Below are 12,554 nucleotides of genomic sequence, written 5' to 3' on the forward strand. Positions count from 1 at the left end.
GTCCAACCTCGTCCCACCCCGTGCCTCAGTTTCCCCCTGAGACCTCAGCCCCGCCCCCAGGCCCCGCGGCCGCCTCACGACGCAGCTACGAGGGCCGGGCCCCGTTAGGCCCCCATCCCCCGGGCACCCGGCCGAGGCCTCTCGAGCGCTGCCTCCCACCGCTACAGGGCTGTGCTGAGCGGAGAGGCGGCCCAGGTAACGCCGAGGCTCCCCCTAGGCCGCCCCCGCCATGCCCGGCCCCGCGCTTCCTCCCCTCACGGCCGGGCCTCGCTCGGCGCCGCCATGTTGGCTCCGTCCGCTCCTCTCCCCGCTTGCAGGCGGCTGACGGAGCGACGTCACTTCCGGCGCGACGTCACATTCCGGGCTCCCCTCCCTCCTCAAGCACCGCCCACATCCGGGCCACGCTCACCTCGCCGCCTTCACGCCTGTAGAGACAGACGGGCGGCGCGGAGCCATATTGGATATGGGCGAGAGGATGAGCACTTCCGGAGTACGGGGCGTCGGCTTCATCGCTATTTCGGAACATATGGGACTGCCGCCATGTTGGGTAAGGGCGGGAGGGGTGTGAGGAGGCGCCGCCATCTTGAGTGGGGACAGAGGAACAGTGAAGAGGATAGCGAAGAGATAGGAGGGGATCACGGGGATAACGGGGGGGCAGAGTCTCAGTTTTTGGGGAGGCCTTTGGGGAGTGGGGGTGAGATGTGGAGAATGGGGACCATTTGGGGTAGGGAAGGGCTGGCCCTGGGGGCAGGGCGGGGGCTGAGAACTGGGAGGGCCCCAAGAAGGCCCCGTTTCACTTCAGGGCTTTTTTTTGGGGGGGAGGAGGGGGGGAAGGGATTAGGGCAACCCTCCGGTAATTAGCTACACTAATTGTCACACGTGCTGCGTGGGCAGCGATGGCAGAGTGCCTGCTGGGCACTGCCAGGCACCAGCTGCAATCAGTAGTAACAAAGGGCATGTGCGACCTCAATGGGAGAGGAAGCTGTCCTCAAAGGGATTGGAGCCGTCACTGTCCCCATGTGCGGCCCTGTCCGTGTGGTGGCGCTGTCCTACAGGTGACCCTGACACCAGCTGTGGTCCTGTCCTCAGAGATGGATCTGCCCACAAGTGTGGCTGCATCCCCAAAGACAGTCAGGTCTCCAAATATAGCCTTGTCCCCAAAAAGGGTGGCCATGTCCCCAAAGAAAGCCATGTCCCTAAGCACATTCCTGTCCCCAAAGGTGTCTTTGACCCTAAGGATGGCTCTGTCCCCAGGAGTGGCCATGGCCCCTGAGGTGGTCCTGTTCCCAAGCATGGCCCTGTCCCTAGGGTTAGGGCCACATTTAGGGACCTGGCTCAGGGATGTGGCCCTCACCCTGGGGATGGCCCCGTACCCGAAGGTGGCCTTGTCCCCAAGGTCAGTTCTGTCCAGAGCTGTCCCCATCCCAGGAGTGTCACGAGGAGGAATGGCATTCACAGAATCACAGAATTGTAGGGGTTGGAAGGGACCTCCAGAGATCATCAAGTCCAACCCCCCTGCCAAAGCAGTTCCCTACAGCAGGTCGCACAGGTCGGCATCCAGGCAGGTCTTGAACATCTCCAGAGAAGGAGACTCCACCACCTCTCTGGGCAGCCTGTTCCAGTGCTCCGTCACCTCACTGTAAAGAAGTTCTTGCGCATGTTTGTGCGGAACTTCCTATGCTGCAGTTTCCAGCCATTTCCCCTTGTCCTGTCTCCACTCACCACTGAAAACAGTCTGGCCTCGCCATTCTGCCCCCACACCTTAGATATTTATAGACCTGGATCAGGTCCCCTCTCAGTCTTCTTTTCTCAAGGCTGAACAGACCCAGTTCACTCAGCCTTTCCTCATAGGAGAGATGCTCCAGGCCCTTCACCATCTTCGTGGCCCTCCGCTGGACTCTTTCCAAGAGATCCCTGTCTTTTTTGTACTGGGGAGCCCAGAACTGGACGCAGCCCAGAACTGGACGCAGGTGACACATGGGGGGGGCGGAGGGCAGGAAGGGGTTAAGGCGCAGCGCTGCGGGCGGGAGCGGCTGAGTCAGCCGGGCCCCCCCCGGGTCCCCCCCCGGGCTGTCCCGCCCCCTCCGTGCCTATCCCGGGCGGTGCCATCGCCCCGCAGTGCCCTGATCTGCGCTGCGCGGTGAGTACCGACCCTCCCCCGGACCGAGGGGATCCCCCCGGCTCTACATCCTCCAGCGGACCTCCCCGTTGGACCCCCTCCCTTGGCAACCCAGCCCCCCCCAGGCATTGACCCACACAGGGGTGAGGGCCCCCTCTTATTGAGGACCTCCCTACATGCTTAGAGAGGACGCCCATTCATAGAGGTTACCCCCATCCCACCCCCTCCATAGGAGTACCCCACTCCATCATCATCTCCATCCAGAGGGGGGGGGGTCCCATCCTGCACTCCTCTTAGAAGAGCTTGGCTCTTTCCCTCCCCCCGCCCCCCCATCACCCCATAAAGTTTGGGGTCCCCCTCACTCCCTCCCCCTTCACTCCATAAACTTTGAGGGCTCCTCACGCCCCGCACATTGCCCCATGAAGTTTGCCTCCCTCCCTATATGCTCTCCCATCACCCCATAAAATTTGGGATCCCCCAGAGATGCTGCAGCTTTTTTTTTTTGGTTGGGGGGGGGGGGGGGATTCAGTGCAAAGGGTGGGACTCCCCCATTATTTTCCCTTTGGGGTGGGATGCCATTTTCCCACTTTCCTCCCCCTCCCTTCCCCCCCCATTTTTTTTCCCCTTTACACGCACAGAAGAGCGGTCCCCAAAATTGAACTGTATCCCCCCCCCTCCCCAAAGCACCAACGCTGAGCCGGAGGGACACCCCCGTGCCCCCCCCCCCCCAGGGTGGAGTCTCCCTTCCTGAAATGGAGTCGGGGGGGCACAGGGGGAAGCAGCTCTGGGATGTGCCCCCCTCCCCACTGTTGTAGGGAATCCAGGAGGGCCCCACCCTGGGAGGAGGGCCGTGACTCAGTGTGCCCGGGGCGGGGGGGGGGGGGTCCCGAGGGTGTCCATAGGGAAGACCAGGGCGGGGCGGGGTGGGGTGGGGGGGTCGGAGGGGGGACACGGCAGCACATCCCGCCCCGCCCTGTGGCCGTTGCCCGGAGCTGAGTCACCGCGATGGGACAGAGGGTGCGGGGCGGGCGCTGAGCCCCACACACCGCATGGAGCCCCACACTCCCCACGGAGATGCTCCAGAGCCCCATGGAGCCCCACAAATCCCCTCTGACCCTGCATCCCCACCAAGTCCCATGCACCCCGCAGAGACCTGCAGACCCTATGGAGCTTTTAGCCCCATACGTCCCACTAAACCATGTAGACCGCAGAGAGATCCAGAGACCCCACTGTACCCTTCCAACTCTGCAGACCCCACTGGATCCCCTCTGACCCCATTGAGCCTCACACAGCTTTTGACCCCACAGACCTCACTGACTCCCATAGATCCCACTGTACCCTTCCAACCCTGCAGATCAAACCAAGATCCTCTGACCTCACAGGACCCCAGTAGCTCCCACAGACCCCACTAAGCCCTTCTGGCCCCACAGACCCCACAGCCGCTGCCATGCCGTCCCAGATGGAGCACGCCATGGAGACGCTGATGTTCACCTTCCACAAATATGCGGGTGACAAGAACTACCTGAGCAAGGAGGACCTGCGTGCACTGATGGAGAAGGAGTTCCCTGGATTCCTGGAGGTGAGGGGTTGGACAGCGGGGTCACACCCACCCCACGGCCCTATAACCGCTGGATTCCATGAGGTGGTAGGGGACAGAGCAGGGACACACCTACCCCACGGTCATATAACCTGGAGGGGGGCAGAGCGGGGTCACACCTACCCACAGCCCTGTAATCCCACTGTGAGGTGCTGACAAGCTTGTGCCCCCAGAACCAGCGTGATCCCATGGCTCTGGATAAGATCATGAAGGACCTGGACCAGTGCCGGGATGGCAAAGTAGGCTTCCAGAGCTTCTTCTCGCTGGTGGCCGGACTGACCATCGCCTGCAACGACTACTTCGTGGTGCACATGAAGCAGAAGGGGAGGAAGTGAGAAAGGGCCCTGCAGCCCCAATAAAGTGTTTTGTATGACTCTGCTGTGGCCTCTGCCTTGGGGTGGGTCCCCTCAGGTTCTCTTCTCTATGGGGTTTTCATCCCCATATCCCCATCAGCATTGGGTCTCCATCTCCATGGGGTTCTCATCCCCAAAATCCCTTCACTGTGGGGTTCCCAGCCCCATATCCCCTTCCCTATGGGGTTCCCATCACCCCATGTCCACATTTCCGTGCTTCCACCGTTATGGGATCCCTGTTCCCACGTCCCCATAGTTCCCATCATCATGGGGTTCTCTCTTTCTTGTTCCCATCATTCTGGGCTGCCCATCTTCGTGTCCCAGTCTCCACATTGCTACCACTCCGAGGTCCCCGGCCCCATATCCTCACCGCGGGGTTCCCATCTCCACGTCCCCATCAACGCCGGCTCACCTGAAGAACCTCCAGGGGCCCTTTGGGGGCAGCATGGAGCTGCCTGAAGGCTGTGCGAGTCTCCATGAGCGCTGCGCGGCGGTATAGGGCTGGCGTGGGCCCGTGCGGTGGTTTATGGGGACCTATGGGCTGCTTATGGGGATCACGGGGCTCTGCAGCGTTCCGCAGGGGATGTGTGGGGTGGCACAGCGCGGTGTGAAGGAGATCAGCGGGGGCAGCGCGGGGCTGATCGGGGGTCTGCGGTGTGTCATGGAGTCTAGTGCTGCGGGCGGCTGCACGTGCTCCACAGGAGCTCTGTGGGTCTCTATGGGTTCCTGTGGGCCTCTGTGGGTCTCTACGGGTTCCTACGGGGTTGTGCTGGGCCCCGCGGGCCCCGCGCGCTCTGTGGGGCGGGGCCGAGCCCCGCGCTCACCGGAAGCGGCCGAACGGAGGCTCCGCCCCCATCCCCGCCCGCGGCACCTCCCGCGCGGGGTCGGCGTCGCGGTTCGCAGCGCTGCGGTGGGGCGGGGCGCGGCAGGGGGCGCCGGGGGGGACGCAGCGGTGCGCGGAGATCCCTGACCTCGGGGCCCGGCGCGTCGTTGTGACGTAATCGCGGCGGGACAGCGGCGAGGAGCGGGGTCACGCGGAAGGCGGAGTGACGTCAGCGCCGGAGTGACGTCGCCACGGGAGTTGCGTCATCTCGGTGACGTCACCTCGCGCCATGTGGCGGAGCTGCGGGGCAGGGGTGCGCGCGGTGGTGGCCCACGGGTTGTGCCGGGTCCCCCCCACGGTGAGTGCGGGGCGGGGGGACCTCGGTGGGACGTGGGAACATCATGGGGAGATGGGGACATTGCAGGGACGTGGGGACATCGTAGGGACATGGGGACAGGTGGTGGTGGCATCGGATAGAGGCATGGGGACATCAGGGGCGAAAATGGGGACACAGAGCGAGGACATGGGGACGTAGAGCAGTGACACGGGGGCAACACAGGGACAAGGGGATGTGGAGTAGGGACACCAGGACATGGAGCAGCAACATAGGGACCCAGGGACACAGAGCGGTGGTGTTGGGTAGTGGCACAGGGACATGGGTCAACGACACAGAAACAGCATAGTGACATGGGGACATGGAGTAGGGACACCAGGAAATCAAGCAGTGACACTGGGACATGGGGCGGGGCATGAGGACATCAGGCAGCGACACAGACGCCAGGCAGTGACATGGGGACACAGGGTGGTGACATGGGGGTATTGTTTGGTGACATGAGGACATTGGCTGATGACATGGGGACAAGGGGAGGTGACGCAGGGATGTGGGGCAGTGACATGGGGATAGGGGTGGGAACATGAGGACATAGGGCACTCCAGGGCAGTGACGGGCCCAGGCTTGCTGTGGGTGTTGTGACACATGGGGATGACATAGCATAAATGTCCCAACCCTGGGAACCTGGTGACATAAGAGGGCCACTGGTGGGAGGCAGGGGCAGGAGGGAACAGAGAAGGATGGGCGGGATTGGGACTGGTGATCCAAACCCCAAATGTCCCCAGTGATGTCAACCTCCCACAGCTGTGCCACCAAACCCCTGGTGTCCCCACTGCTGTCCTTGTCCCCACACCACACGGTGCCACCATGGCCCCACATCGCACTGCCATGACTGTCTGTGTCCCCCCCATCCCCGTTGCCGTGTGTCCCTGCAGGCTCTGTGCTCGGTGTCCCCGCAGGACTTGGCTGTCCCCAATGCTGGGTGGAGCGTGGCCATGCGTGAGCAGTTCCAGCATCTGCTGCGCTGTGCTGCTGACGGCTCCTGGCGCCGCCTCCCCTCCTACCGCCGCGGCCTTGACCACCTCCCAGGTGACCACGGTTGTCCCTTGTGCTGTGTCAGCACGCTGTGTTGTCAGCACCATCACCGGTGCGGTGGGCACCAACACCATGTCACCAACGTGGTGCCACCCACACCACACCCTCAGCAGTGTCACCAACACTGTGACACCAACTCCACGTCCTGTTGGCAGAGGTGCTGCAGATGGTGGTGGGGCCGGTGACGGGGCCGGGGCCACGGCTGTTCCTGCGCAACCTGGACGCAGAGGGTGCTGGCTTTGAGTACGCCATCTTCCTGCACGCCTCCGGCCACCGCACGCAGTGCCTGTGCCAGCTGGGACCCTACCTGGAAGGCCACCATGGGTAGGTGATGCCGTGTCCCCATTCCCGTCCTCATCCCTGTCCCTGTGTGCTCACCGTGTCCCCACAGCTTCGCACACGGTGGTGCCATCGCCACTCTCATTGACACCACGGTGGGGACGTGCGCGCTGGCGGTGGCCAAAACATCGGTGGTGACGGCCAAGCTGAGCATCAGCTACCTGGCGTGAGTGGCACTGTGTGGAGACACCACTTCAGAGTGTCCCCACACTTCGCGGGACTCTGCGTCATTGTCCCCCCGCCCCATTCCTATCCCTTTTCCCATCCCTGTCCTTATCCCCATTCCCAGCTGTCCTTACCCTGCTCCTCTTTCTGCCTCCGTCCCTATCTCTGTTCCCAGCCCCACACGTTTGTCCCCTCCTTGTCCCTCAGCCCCATGCCAGTGGGTGCTGTGGTGGTGGCCGACAGCTGCATGGAGCGGCACGAGGGACGCAAGATCTTCCTTTCCTGTCGTGTGCGTGACACCAAAGGGGACACGCTGTACGCCGAGGCCACTGGTGAGGAGCTGTGATGCTGCAGGGACGGGGCCAGGGACACTGAGACCATCCCAGAGATGTGCTTCTGGGTGACATGGGGGCTCCCCATAGCACATGGCACTTGGCAGAGGGCACTGTGAGCCTGCTGCCACGTGTTCACATCGTCACACGGCGTCACTCCTCTTTTTCTTCCAGCGCTCTTCATCCAGGTGGAGGACACCAAGCCCTCCCTGGCCGCCTGTCCCTAGCAGTGACGCTGTAACGCTGGAGGGGGGTGGCAGCGTGGTGTCCCTGTGTCACCTTCTGGGATCAGAGCGTGGCACTGCAGTGGCATCGGTGTCCTGTGATGGTTTTTTGGGGTTTGGCTGCGTCTGGGGGTGGTGTCCCCTTGGTGTGTGTTCCCGTCCCCATCCCTGTCCCCAGTCCCACTGCTTTCTGCCTCTGTCCCATCGCTGTCCCCAGCTGCAGCCCCCTCCCCTTGTGCTGCAGGCAGGAGGGGATGTGGAGGGGGGGGGTCCAAGAGCGTGGGCGGAGCGAAAGGAACCGGGAGGGGTGGGGGAGCTGTGGCTGCGTGGGCGGGGCCATGGGGTGGGCGGGGCCAAGAGGCAGGCGGAGTCTCCCCGCCCCACCCCTCCCGAATGTCACCAGGTCCTGGGGATGTGGGGACCTGGGGACACAGGGATGTGGGACATAGGTATAGGGGGGACAGGAGGGGGGACGCAGCCCCAAGCACACTGCACTCAGGCATTCCTAAGGCTGTGCCCTCCCATCCCACCCCTTGGGGTCCCTGGGGAACCCCATGTCTGACCCTGTAGCTCACCCATGGATTTGCCTCATGGCTGACCCCATGGCTGCACCATTACTGACCCCATGGCCTTGTGGCTGCCCTGTAGCCGACCCCATGGCTATCCCCATTGCCAGCCCATGAGCGAGTCCCTGACCCTATGGCTTGCACCACTGCCAGCCCTATAGCTGCCCCACAGGCACCGGGGGTCTCATTGGTGCCCCCATCCCCGCACAATAGGGGACTGCAGAGCCCACATGTGGGGGTCCGACCCCTCCCTCTGCCACCACAATCCTATGGATCCCCTCCCCCCCATAGTTCTGCAGCCCACAACTTGGTGACCCCTCATCTCCAAGGGCTGCAGCCCCCCCTCCACAACACCCTGGAGACAGCAGGGAGGCAAAGCGGGGTCAGCAGGGTCACACGGGGGAGGGAGGGGGTCACTCTACATCCCCCCTGGTTCCGTGTCTCAGTTCCCCCCCCACCGTCACCGTGGAAAGTCGGAAATTTCCAGTGCGTGGGGCCGGGGGGGGCAGGATGCTGGGGGGGGGGGGGCAGGATGCCGGGGGGGCCCCGCGCCCTTATAACGCCTGGCCGCACCACCGCGCCCCACACACCACAATGCGAGGTACGGGGCAGGCGTGCAAGGGGAGGGGTTGTGCAAGGGGTGGGGGGGTGCGCAGGGCTGTGAGCACGCGAAGGACCCGCGAGGTGGGGGGCAGAAGTGCAAACGGCCGGGGTGGGATGCGTGGTGGGTGGGAGCGTGCGTGGGAAGGGCAGGAGTGTGCAAGGGCTGTGTGAGTGTCTGTGCAAGTGTGTAAGGTGTAAGGGCAGGCAGGGGGCATGCAGTCCTGCAGAAGTGGGGGGGGGGTGCAAGGTGCGGCTGCTGCAGGTGTGCGAGGTGTGAGTGCAACGTGTGGGGAGTGCATCCATCTGCAAGTGCGGGAGGCATGCGAGGGTGTGTACAAGCAGTGGGTGCCAGTGAGCACAGAGGTGTGCGCGTGGTGTCCTGCAGAGCGAGGGTGAGCATGCAATGTGTGCACACGGTGTGTAATGAGGGGAGAGCATCTGCGTGTGGGAGTGTGCAAGCGTTTATGCGAGTGCACGAGCAGAGGCGGATCAGGAGAGTGGAGGTGTGTGCATGCAAGCTCACAAGAGCAAGGATGATCGTGCAAAATGTGGCTGATGTGCATGCGCACAGTGTGAGTGTGCAACCTGTGTGTCTCTGCAGATATGGAAACGTAGGTGTGTGTGTGTAAATGTGTGAGTGTGCAAGCAGTCGATGCTGCCGAGCGTAGAGGTGTGTGCACCCAGTGCTGCAGGAGTGAGGATGAGCATGGAACGTATGGCTGCTGTGCATGTGCGCAGTGTGCAACGTGTGGAGCGTGTGCATGAGTGTGCAAGGGGCCTTGCAGGTGTGCAGTCAGTGTGTGCAGGTGAGCGCAGAGCTGTGTGCATGCAGTCCTGCAGCTCCGGGTGTCCAAGATGTGCTGTGCTCAGTGTGCACAAGTGCAGGCAGTGTGCATGACACATGCGTGTGCAAGGGTTGGTGCTGCACCCCGTTCCTGCTCCCCGGCCCTCCCTGCCCCCAGTGGTGCCCCTGCGCGGCTCCGGGGCCCTCAGATGTGGTCAGGGCCGGCGCAGGTGGCGGGGATGGGGGCACGCAGGTGGCACCGCGCAGCAGCCGCCGTCTGTCACCATGCTGTGTCACCATCAGCTCTGCAGTCCCCGTCTCCCCATGGTATCCCTGTGTCCCTGCCATGTCCCTGTGTCCCCACTGATATCCACATACCCTCCTGTCCCTATGTCTCCATGTCCCATTGATGTCTCCCTGTCCCCACATCCCCATGTCCCCATCCCCACTAATGTCTCCATATCCCCATACCCCTGTCCCTTTATCCCCGCTAACATCCCTGTGTCCGCATATCCTCCTGTCCCCATGTCCCCATCACTGTCCCCGCTGCTGTCCACATGTCCCCACGGATGGCCCCATGCTGGGGTTCTCTCACCGCAGCCACCCCCACATCATGTCCCAGAGACCCCCTGTCCCCATCTGACCCCGTTGTCAGCCCTGTGCCAGTGTGGTGGGGATGCTGCAGTCCCATGGGTGGTGAGGAGGTGCCACCTCACTGCATCGCGGCGTGCAGGGACGTGTTGTTCCATGGCATGACGTGTTACCCCATGTCCTGATGTGTTGTCCCATTTTGTTATGTGTTGTCCCGTGTTTTTACATGTTGTGACATGTTGTCCCGTGTCATGGTGTGTTGTCCCTTGTCCTGACACGCTGTCCCATGTCGTGGTGTCTTGTCCCGTGTCTTGACATGTTGTCCCAGTGCTCCTTTATGTCATGGCACATTCTCTCATGATGCATTGTGCTGTGCCCTGCCATGTTGTTGTATGTCATGCTGTGTTTTGCCGTGACGTGCGGGGCAGTGCCGGGGTTGGAGCGTGGCTCTGATGTCGCTTCACTGTAAGGTCAGTGGGTGCCCATGGGGCACTCGAGGTCCCCATGGGACTTATGGGAGCTATGGGGTTCCCTGTAGGGCTGAGTGGATTCTGAAGGGTCCCCATGGGGCTGATGGGTGCTATGGGGTCCCTATAAGGCTGAGCAGATTCTGTTGGGTTCCTTGGGAGCTATGGGTTGTTACTGGGTCCCTGTAGGGGAGCAGGGTGCTATGGGGTCCCTGTAGGGCTGATGGGGGCTGTTGGTTCCTCATGAGGCTGTGGGGTCCCTGTAGGGTTGTGCGGTTCTTTTGGGCTCCTTTAGGGCTGTGGGGTGCAGTTGAGTCTCCATGGGACTGATGGGTGCTATGGGGTCCGTATAGGGCTCAGTGGATTCTATTGGGGCTGGAGAATGCTACTGGGTCTCCATGGGACCGGTGGGTGCTGTGGGGACCCTTTAGGGCTGAGCGAGTTCTGTTGGGTTCTCCATGGGGCTGGGGGGTGCTGTGGGATCCCCGTGGGGCCAGCAGGGGCTGTCGGGTCCCCGTGGCAGCGCCGTGGGAGCGCTGGTTCCGCCTGTGGGGGGAGACCTCACCGACCTCTCACTGCTGCTTCCCGGCAGGAGTGGCCCCAAAACGGCCCCGAAACGGAGCAGCGCTTCCCGGCAGCGGCGGCGCGTTGAGTAATGCTGGGCTGAGTCAAACGCCGCATTCCCAGCGCCGCGCGTGCCTGGGTGTGCGCCGGAGTGCACAAGGGCGCGTGTGTGCGCGCACCAGAGCGTGCAAATGCGCGCAAACCGGCACAGCCCCGTGCGAGGGCGGGAGGTGCGAGCTTTCACGAGTGTGCACAGCGTTGTGCAGATGCTGGTGGGTGGCACAGCCCTCTGCAAGCGTGCAAGAATGCGTGCAAGGCACGCAGTGACGCTGCGAAGGCCTTGGGGCTGGAGCTGCCCCCCATCCCCGTGTCCTCTGCCCCCAGTGTCCCCATCCCCACTGTGCTTCAGTGACACCACATTCAGTGTGTCCACCCGTGTCCCCCACCCCTCTGTCCTCATCCCTGCGTGCCCCCAACCCAAATGTTGTCCCCCTCCTCATTGTGCCCTCCCTGGGTGTCCCCATTGCCCCCACCTCGCAACCCTCACCCCACTGTTCCCTCCCTGCTGTCTCCCTCCCCATTATTCCGCTCTCCATTGCCCCCTCCCCACCATCCCCTCCCTGTTGTCCCCCTCCTCATGGCCCCCACCCCGCTGGCCCCTTACCTGCTGGGTGTCCCCTCCCTGTGCCGGTCCCTTCCTGCCCCCCCCCCCCCCCCCCCCCCAGGGCTGTGTCCCAGTTGTGGCTTTGCCGCCGTTCGCTGTGGTTTCAGCATTGCCGTCACTGTGCCCCCCCGGACTCCAACGCCCTATGGGGCCCTATGGGGATGTGAGGACGTGGGGATGATGACCCACAGGGGTGGGGGACATGGGGGGAGAGGGGGATGTGGAGCCCTCAGGAACTCTTGGGGCAGCGGGGGCACAGGAGCTATAGGTAACAGTTGGTGACACGTGAGCCCAGGGTGACACGTGAGGCAGTGTGGGGACACGTGAGCACGTGAATCTATAGGGACCATGAGAGCCTGTAGGGACTGCATGACCTTATAGGGACTAGGCAACCTCATAGGGACTGCATTAGCCTAGAAGGACCATGGCATTCTTTAAGGGACCGTGCACTCCTATAGGGTCTGTGGAAGCTCATATGGGAACCATGTGAACCTATGGGGACAGCGTGAGCCTATACGGACCATGGGAACCTATAACAGACCGTGTATGACCCTATAAGGGACTGTGGGATCCTGTGGGGATGGTGGGAGCTCATATAAGGACCGTGTGAGCCTGTAGGGACTGTGTGAGCCTATAGGAAGTGTGCAATCCTATAGGGACTGTGGAGTCCATATAGGGATCATGCAAACCTATAGGGACTCTGTGTGAGCCTATAGGGTCTTGGAGAGCTTGTCTGGGCAGCAGGTGAGCCTGCAGGTGACACGTGAGGTCCTGTGGTGACACATGGGACATGTGAGGTCCCACAGTCCATGTGACATCACAGGCACCACGCGTGGTCTGTGCGGTTCCCACAGGTGACATGTGAGGGGACACAGGAACTAGGAAGATTACACGTGAGCTGTGGGGACACGTGAGGCCACAGGGGACGTGGGGTCCT

The 12,554-nt window shown here is 62.6% G+C and overlaps 2 protein-coding genes across 4 annotated transcripts; both read left to right on the forward strand.

The window, feature by feature from the left end:
* The first annotated feature begins 2,035 nt into the window (after window positions 1-2,035).
* On the forward strand, window positions 2,036-4,089 carry S100A10 (S100 calcium binding protein A10). Of its 2 annotated transcripts, XM_048928946.1 has the most exons (3): window positions 2,036-2,140; window positions 3,550-3,698; window positions 3,890-4,089. In XM_048928946.1, the coding sequence occupies exons 2-3, from the start codon at window positions 3,567-3,569 to the stop codon at window positions 4,049-4,051; spliced, it is 294 nt and encodes a 97-aa protein (XP_048784903.1). In that variant the 5' UTR covers window positions 2,036-2,140; window positions 3,550-3,566; the 3' UTR covers window positions 4,052-4,089. The 2 variants fall into 2 exon arrangements, with proteins under 2 accessions (XP_048784903.1, XP_048784904.1); XM_048928947.1 differs by lacking the exon at window positions 2,036-2,140 and having other exon boundaries at window positions 3,525-3,698.
* A 439-nt stretch (window positions 4,090-4,528) lies between these two features.
* On the forward strand, window positions 4,529-7,466 carry LOC125685670 (acyl-coenzyme A thioesterase THEM4-like). Of its 2 annotated transcripts, none has more exons than XM_048928943.1 (6): window positions 4,529-5,250; window positions 6,183-6,312; window positions 6,474-6,642; window positions 6,710-6,823; window positions 7,030-7,154; window positions 7,329-7,466. In XM_048928943.1, exons 1-6 carry the CDS (start codon window positions 5,182-5,184, stop codon window positions 7,379-7,381), a joined length of 660 nt encoding a protein of 219 aa, XP_048784900.1. In that variant the 5' UTR covers window positions 4,529-5,181; the 3' UTR covers window positions 7,382-7,466. The 2 variants fall into 2 exon arrangements, with proteins under 2 accessions (XP_048784900.1, XP_048784899.1); XM_048928942.1 differs by having other exon boundaries at window positions 4,531-5,250; window positions 6,159-6,312.
* Window positions 7,467-12,554: the final 5,088 nt, after the last annotated feature.

The sequence above is a fragment of the Lagopus muta genome, chromosome 29 (assembly GCF_023343835.1).
Source record: "Lagopus muta isolate bLagMut1 chromosome 29, bLagMut1 primary, whole genome shotgun sequence".
In the NCBI taxonomy this organism is placed as follows: Eukaryota; Metazoa; Chordata; class Aves; order Galliformes; family Phasianidae; genus Lagopus; species Lagopus muta.